Source organism: Chondrus crispus, genomic scaffold, assembly GCF_000350225.1.
Source record: "Chondrus crispus Stackhouse genomic scaffold, scaffold_127, whole genome shotgun sequence".
Classification (NCBI taxonomy): Eukaryota; Rhodophyta; class Florideophyceae; order Gigartinales; family Gigartinaceae; genus Chondrus; species Chondrus crispus.
This window is the reverse complement of record NW_005178993.1, coordinates 10,821-18,830: the sequence shown is the minus strand read 5'-3', so window position 1 is coordinate 18,830 and position 8,010 is coordinate 10,821. Positions and strand designations below refer to the sequence as shown.

General features: G+C 49.8%; 1 protein-coding gene across 1 annotated transcript; it reads left to right on the top strand.

Annotated features, from left to right (window-relative positions):
- The first annotated feature begins 431 nt into the window (after positions 1–431).
- Positions 432–1,979, top strand: CHC_T00002132001 (hypothetical protein). The gene has a single exon (XM_005713130.1). It carries the CDS (start codon positions 432–434, stop codon positions 1,977–1,979), a length of 1,548 nt encoding a protein of 515 aa, XP_005713187.1.
- Positions 1,980–8,010: the final 6,031 nt, after the last annotated feature.

Sequence of the window (8,010 nt, the reverse complement as noted above, 5' to 3'; positions counted from 1 at the left end):
AGTACGTCGCCGATCTTTCTTTCGCCTTATTTCTCTCCCGCCCCCCAAGAGTTCGTATTGCAGCCGCTGTGCATGACCATTAAAGCAGGGAGACCGCCCTCATCTTAAAGTACTCGGCCGATCACGAGTGACCATAAATCGCAGATACTCTGCTGACGTGGAACAGGAATATTCCTTCGCGCAATTCCCACGTCTTCGAGACACGTCTGGCACAGTTCCACGCGCTCAAGTAAGCCATCAGCGTGCGCTGATGTCACTGCGTTGTTTAGCGGTGAGGCGTATCTGCATACCTAACCCCTTTCCGGGCAGCAGTTATCGAAGTGTCAGTGTGACTGGTAACCCCAAGAATCCCGTTTCTCTCTTTCTGTAATATTTCAAATGCCCCGTAACTTCTCACACAGGTTGTCAGAAGATCGAAGACACAAAACCAGATGAGTTTCTTTTCTGTCGCGACCATTGCGGCTGTCTGCCTTCTCACCTGCACATCAGCTCAGCCCGCTCTCAAAGACGTCACATTCGAAGCAGGCATTCGACAGGACCGCGCTACTAACAAGTGGGGCGGCCCATGCGTGGCCGACCTTGATCAGGACGGGCACTACGACCTAATACTCTCTCATCATCTCAAGGACCCGGTGCAACTATACTTTGGAAAGGGCGATGGGACCTTTATCAAACGCGTTGACTTCGAGACAAAATTTAAAGATGTGCACGGAATACAGGTGGGACCACGTACTGCGAAGACACGGGAGCGCATACTTTCCGTTTCTGTCGGTGGCGGCAGAGGTTCTAACCTGAAGAGACCGGAGCTCTTTTCGGTGAAACCAGATAGAAGCATCAAGGATATATCCACATCTTACGGATTTGGGAAAATCAAGAGCAGGGGACGAAACTCGATTTTCATGAACCTTGACATGAAAAGCTCCTCTGCAAAGCGCAAAAGTGGTGGTGGCCCAGATATTATCTTCGCTAGCTATCTGGGAGTAAGTCTCGGAAGCCTTAGGCAATATTCCTACCAGAACAACAACGGGTACTACAGTTTCCGCCCGATTCCAGTGTTTGCCAGGCAGCTGCGGGGCAGAGTGGAGGTCACTGACATTGATGGGGATGGCGTAATGGAAATCATCAGCATCCGACACCTCGAAATATTCAAGCTTGTCGCTCCGTTCACGTTTGCCGAAATCACATCTCAGGTGCTTCCACCAGACTTCACAATGCCAAGACTGTCAGGAACTTCTGTGGTAGAATTTGACATGGATAACGACGGGGACATGGACCTCTATGTCGCCCGAGCGGATCGTCGCCGAATGACCCTCTCGGACAGCCTACCGGGGGATGATCATACTGATTTTCTTCTTGAAAATCGGGGCGGGAAGTATGTAGATGTGTCGGAAAAGGCTGGCATACGAGAGCGAAGAGACAGCATGGGAGTCACGGCAGGTGACTTCAACAACGATGGATTTGTCGATCTGTTTATCACCACGTGGAAAGGCCGAGACTATTTTCTCATGAACAAAGGGGGTGGCAGGTTCAACACTATCATTGACACACAAATCAGGAAACCAACGAAAGTGATTGGTAATAATGGTATGGCATTTGACTACAATAGGGATGGGAGGATTGATCTCATGGTAGGGCAGGGAGATCGTGAAGGGCCAAAAGGATATTGGCGACTGCTAAAAAATGTGATGCAGCTCACGAACGAGAGAAATTACCTTCACGTATTCGTGAGAAATGCGCAGAACCGAGGTGCTACTTCGCTCCACGCAGTGGTTACTGTAGTGACCGGGCGAAGGCGAATGACTCGACGAGTTGGTTCTCGTGGGGCTCAGGCCGGCGGAGGGTCGTATCTGGACACGGTCCACTTTGGATTTGGCTCCTTCCGAGAGGCTACGGTCGTGATGGTGCGATGGTCGAACGGCGTGACTCAACGTAAATACAAGGTGCGCGCGAATCAAAGGATAACATTTGGCGTTCTTTGATGCGTCATGGATAAGTGTTGCGTTGGAGGGCAATGTAGATAATCGGTATGTTCAATTTCGAGAAGAAGAAGACAGCGGATTTCCAGGACTCAGTCCGCTGATGAAGGATGGGAACACAACTACACCCTCGTACAACTTTGAGCGATTAGTACAACAGTTTCAGAGATGAGACAGGTTTTGCTAGGAGAGTGGGCGTCTGAATCGATGGCTGTAGCATGCGATGACTTTAGAGCGTTCTCCTGCCGTATAAACACGCAAAGCAGTGAATGAAACTGGATGTAATCGGTGCGCTATACCGGTTGGATGCCAGGGTTGCCTGTCGACACAACTTTAATGTCATGGGGGCTGCTGTTTGCAACGCAAGCGTAGAGTTCTTATCGTAGCGTGAAAGAAGCGTAAACGTAGTGAAGATAGATCAAGAACGAGCAATCGCAAAGCAAATCAGAGCCGAAATGGGCTGCTTGCAAGCCGGCCCCGGGAGGGAGGGAGGGAGAATCGATTGAGTGAGGAAGGCCGTTCGGGAGCGGAGACGTGCAGTGCTTTGTACTGCATTGCGGCTTGTGCTGGGCACCGTCGCCGGTCAGTGTGGTGCAGCAGTCACTCAGCCTGGCACATGCGTCACTCCTCTCCCCGCACATCTCGACCCTCCCAGCGATAGGAAAATTACAATGCGATTCAAAAATACATGAGCTGATGTCAGCTCATGTATTATAATAGCACTGCTTGTCAACAAGCAGTGCTATTCTCGTTGGTACGTTTCTACATTTCGATAGGTACTGTGACGGTATTGTACCCACAGGGGGGTCGCGATATACAGTATTGCTACCCTTCTGCGGGTGGCACGAATTTTGAGCCAAAATCGTAGGGTATCCAGAGAGGCAGTTGGATGGACGTACTGTCCGGGAGCCGCTGCCACCGCAACAAGATATTACGCGATTGCTAACTAGAGACTACGGCAGAAAAAAGCAGGGGCGATGATGCAATTAGGCATCTGGGAAAGTGTAGGCCGGCATTTATGGCTGCGAAAAAGGAAGAAGTCACTGCGACGGCTCCACAGCTACAGCCCCTAGGGGCAATGACAGAAATGCTCTATTAGACTTGAAGAGTCTTTAGTGGAGATGTAAAGTATGAGTGATGGTGTCCTGCGAGCGGTCTTTCTGAGCAGTGATGCAAGGAAGTGGCTGCAAAAAGCCGTAAATCTCATTATCGTATAGTGCCTGGTTCGGTATGGTGCCGTTTTCGGCTCACTGCCAAAGGGTTAATGGCAATTGGACGAAGGTTGAAGATAAGACTGATGAAGCTTGGGTCGTGATCTTTACGTTGAGAGTCTCCTCTATGCTTTAAGTAGTCCTGATAACTCGCGATCTCGTCGATTTGATTACCAAAGGGAAGCTCAGACAGTAAGAGCATTCCCACCGGTTGGAGAACAAATGAGCAAAGAGCTAAATATTTTCAATACTTGTCAATCAAATACTGGTGCGCATGCCCCAGGTGCATTTGTTCACATTTGGCATTTTAGCTCCGACATCAACACACTCCATCGGTGTTGCCAGAGCGAATTGCAGAGACGCACTCAAATGGAGCAGTCTTCATTGGAGGAATAGTCAAATCATCTGGATTTCGGCTGCTCTGTACCGGCCATTATTGTGATGGGAACGAGGCTCGAGATGGAAGAGGCAATGATTGGGTGGGTTGGTGGGAGCATGTCCTGCACCTGGGAGAGCGGTGTGCGGAAGGGAGCGCATAAACAGGGTGGTGGTTGGGCAAGATCGCATGTACTTTGCGATCGATGCAGAAAGAGAGGCGCAGGTTGGAGAGGAAGCGCGGCAATACGCGAGCGAAACATGCACAGTGCGCGAAACGCAAATAAATACACCCATCGTCGAGTGGAGTTTTGAGTTATACAGGTTGAGAACATAAAAGCGCCTACTCTCTGACACTGTAAAAGACACGAAACGACCGATTCCGGACTCAGATTGGTTCAGTAATAAACGCAGCGACCAGCATCTTTAAAAACGTTTGCGAAACGCAAATAAATATGCGAAACGCTATAGAGTACAGTAGCAAAAAGGTGTTTATTCTAGTACTTTGTCGCCCGCCCGTGCCCATCCAGCACTGCAAGCATACGCCGTGGTATGCTCCGATAGGGTTTCTGTAGTAATTCTGTGGGAAGCTAGAAATTGAAGTTTATTTGGTTAGCCCTAAATCTGGGAAAAAGGGAAAATTATCAGGGCGACGCGCCGGCGGGAAATCCGGCGATATTGAAGTCCGAGGGCGGTACCCCGGCCGGCCCTCGGGGGTAACTTGCTACGCGATCAGAGTGCCTCGTTCGAGTCTCGAGACTCTCCGTCCGAGGTATCCCCGTCCCCTTCACTCTCGCGACCCCTTTCCCCCGCCACTGCGCGCGACGAGCGCGGCTACTACAAACCTCATCGTTCCCGTTCTCCCACAAATTCACCACTGACTGTCGCCCAAACTTCCTCAATTACAGCCTTAAGCTGCTCTACAGTATCAAACTGTCGCTGACGACGATAGACCCGGCGAGCCATGCTGCCCCATATGTTCTCAATGATGTTGAGATCGGGGGACTTTGCGGGCCAATCGATAGTCCTAACGCCTTTCTGAGTGAGGCATGAACGAGTAAATCCACACCTAGGAATAGAGACACCATCCTGCTGGTATTCTCAGTTCTGCATTTCCCCGTACACCTCTGGAGCATATGGAATAAGAGGCATATCCAAGGTTTCACAGTACTTGCGAGAGTCTTGATTTCCATTTAGAAAGACGAGCGGGGAGACACTGTACGGAGAGATAGCTCCCCAAACCATGACAGAAGCTCCTCCATTCTGTCTTTTCGAAAAAAAGCGTTCATCCTTGCGCAATTCATACCAATAGCTGGTATTGCCGTCTGGGCCACCGAGGTTAAACTTTTCTTCGTCGCTGAAAATTACCTTGTTCCAGAAATGCTCTCCCTTGCCTATGAAACGACACACCCAATTGACTCTCTTTTCACGGTGTGGAGAAGTCATTATGGGTGCGGTCTTCATCTTTCTATACTTTAGATGAGGCGTTCCGCTTAAAATCTGCTGGATTCGTCGGATTCCAACTGGCAAATTGAGGTCCTTCCTGAGGTCTCGAGATGAATAATCTCCGGTAGAGGCCTTGCGGATCATAGCCTTGTCTTGACGGACCGAACGTTTTTGACCGGTTACATGGGCTCTGGCACGTGAGACGCGACCTGAGTTCTTTAAACCCCGTTTCATAGCGCCTATGGACCTTCCCAGTTCTTTAGATATGTCGCGTAGTGACATGAGTTGATGGTGCAAGGCAAGGATTTGTCCTTTTTCCATGTCGGTGAGTGGGGGCCCCTCGGCATATTGAATGCTGCCTTTTGCTAGACGATTATGTCTAAAAATTTTGTCGGATCAGCGCGACAGGACCGTGCCTCTTACTGGTTTCAATCCAGACTACATGTCAGTTGCTCGCACTTTTTGCTACTGTACTCTATAGCGTTTCGCGTATTTCTATGCGTTTCGCAAACGTTTTTAAAGATGCTGGTCGCCGCGTTTATTACTGAACCAATCTGAGTCCGGAATCGGTCGTTTCGTGTCTTTTACAGTGTCAGAGAGTGGGCGCTGTTATGTTATCGACCTGTACAACTCAAAACTCCACTCGACGATGGGTGTATTTATTTGCGTTTCGCGTTTGCGTTTCGCGCACTGTAGGAGACCGGGAAGTACTGTACAAGCAGATTCCCGCTACCAGAAACCAATAACTGCCTCGTGCTTGTGTCGTGGCCTTTTGGCTCTGGGCTATTTTCGAGGTGTAAAACCGACCGATTTGCACCCTGGAAATACCCCCGGGCTAAATAATTTTACCTTTTGACTCTCCGGTGGAGCGGATTCACCAGGGTGCAAAAGCTAAAATTTTACCGTCTAAGGACCCAGTCGACCGAAAACCACTTGAGTCCTGATTGGCCGAACCTGGTAGCTAAATTTTGGCGGAAGCTATATCTTACACTTTTTTATTCGAAACCCAATCAATATGCCCCACGTTTGCACTTCAAAGAGGCAAATATGCTCAGTTAGGTAAGAGTCTTACCTAACCGAGCATATTTGCCTTTTCGTAAGACACGCGGTCGCGATACCGCATCTGTACACTCCGGCAGCGCGTCTTGAACTTACGAAAGAGCTCGTATATGCACGGCTATTTGCATCTCTTCGCCATATGCATCGTGCAACGCCTGTGCATGTATTGCAATAAAACGTGCCGTGTGTCTTCATCGTACTTGTATCTCTTCGCTTTTCGTTTGAGGTGACTGTTGCACGTTGCACAACTGTGCGGCTGAATACTGCTCTGTGACATTGTGGGATGAACAATGAGCCTCGCGATGCAGTGGGGACCGCTGAATCTCTGCGCCCTGCCTGGGCAGACGTGAGAGTATTGGGACGACATCAAAGCGCGGCAACACCTCCGGTTCAAAAACGGGATCAGAGCAAGCTTTACAGTACGTGTATGCGGTGACGACACCTACTGTAAAGCTTGGGCTCAGGCCTTGTTCCCACTATGTCAGAAAGGTGCGCACATAAAGAGCAAGGCGACTACACCCGTTCGGAGGCGACTCATAAACCTTTCACAGATGGGCAGATAAAACCCTTGCCGAGAGAACCCCCGATGCGTTGAAGAAGTTCCCATCCCGTTCTTCGTAATGACCCAGCTCACAACCCTCATGAATCGGGTCATTTTCCACTGTATCTCCACCAATACATCCCCAATTTGGACAGTGGACAGGGCAATGGAAGCGCCTGGTGAAAATTCATCATTTCTATTAAGCGACCGAACGCCATAAACCAACTCAGTTCCAACGAATGTAACTTTACTGCCCATGCTGTTTGCCAGAGTGCTCATCGCCCGAGACAGGCAATTGACGAATCACAGGCCAGCTCCGTATCCGAGCGAGGAATCAAAATCCAGATGGATTTTGGTCGACTGGGTCCTTAACTCTTTGCTCATGCCGGTAGGGATGCTCTAAGGGTGACCCACCGAAAACAAAATTTCCTTCTTAAAATTCCAACCACTAAAATTTGGACCGATAGAAAAGATTTTCAACCCCACCGCACCAGTATTTGTCCTAAACTTTAGAATTTGGGCAATATTCTTTTTCAAACCAAAATTATTTAGTCAAGATGCTTGCCCAAAACGCCGTTTGGGCAAGCTTTGTTCTGTAAAACAGTGCAGAAAACATCTGAATTTCATGTGCTTACAGATCGACCAAAGCTCTTGCAAACGTACTACGCTTGGTGCGACAGGAGTTCTGTAGAAAGTGTGGCACGCAAAGGGGTTTACTGTGTAGGACACTTCCAATATTGTCAGTTCCCCCTTCATTCGGAGAAGTGCAGGCAATGGCTGAGATGGTAGGTGGAGCTGACGATTCAGCAGGAAGAGGGAAGAAAGGAGGAAAGGGCTTCCGGTGATTTGACGGGGAGAATCTTGCCCCTGTGCGTTGCTGAGAGCTCAATGTCAGAGAACTCCGCAAGGGCATCATCCATGACCGCCGCAGCGTATGGTCGCCGTATCCAAGCGGCATTTGTAGGCGCCAGACCGACACACGCATGAACCGCTGAAAGGACTGGTTGCCCTATGGATACCCCGCGCTGGACTGGCCGCTCCGCTCAAACTGCTCAAAAGCAATGGAGGAAAGTTAAAGCAGCTTGCGTTCTCTTTGCCACTTTGATGAAAAGACTTGAGAACATAGACTTGACTGGTGGTCCGACGAAAGAAGACCTACTGCGAGTTGCGACTTGTATGTGCAACGACAAAATCAGGCGGCACAGTACCACTGCAATGGCTACCTCGCAAATATATGCCATAATTCAAACGCCTAATGTGGTATAACTACCTTCGTCCCGACCACTCAGAAACGAGGGGGGTTAGAGGTAAGGGAGCGCGCGCCGCTGGGTAACCCACGCGCGATCGCAGACCGTACGGATGGACTCCAAAAGAGGGAAGGCTCACGTGGCCGGTGACGCGC

Excerpts from the sequence above, each read along its gene's own strand:
- CHC_T00002132001 (XM_005713130.1), top strand. The coding sequence starts at position 432 with ATGAGTTTCTTTTCTGTCGCGACCATTGCGGCTGTCTGCCTTCTCACC.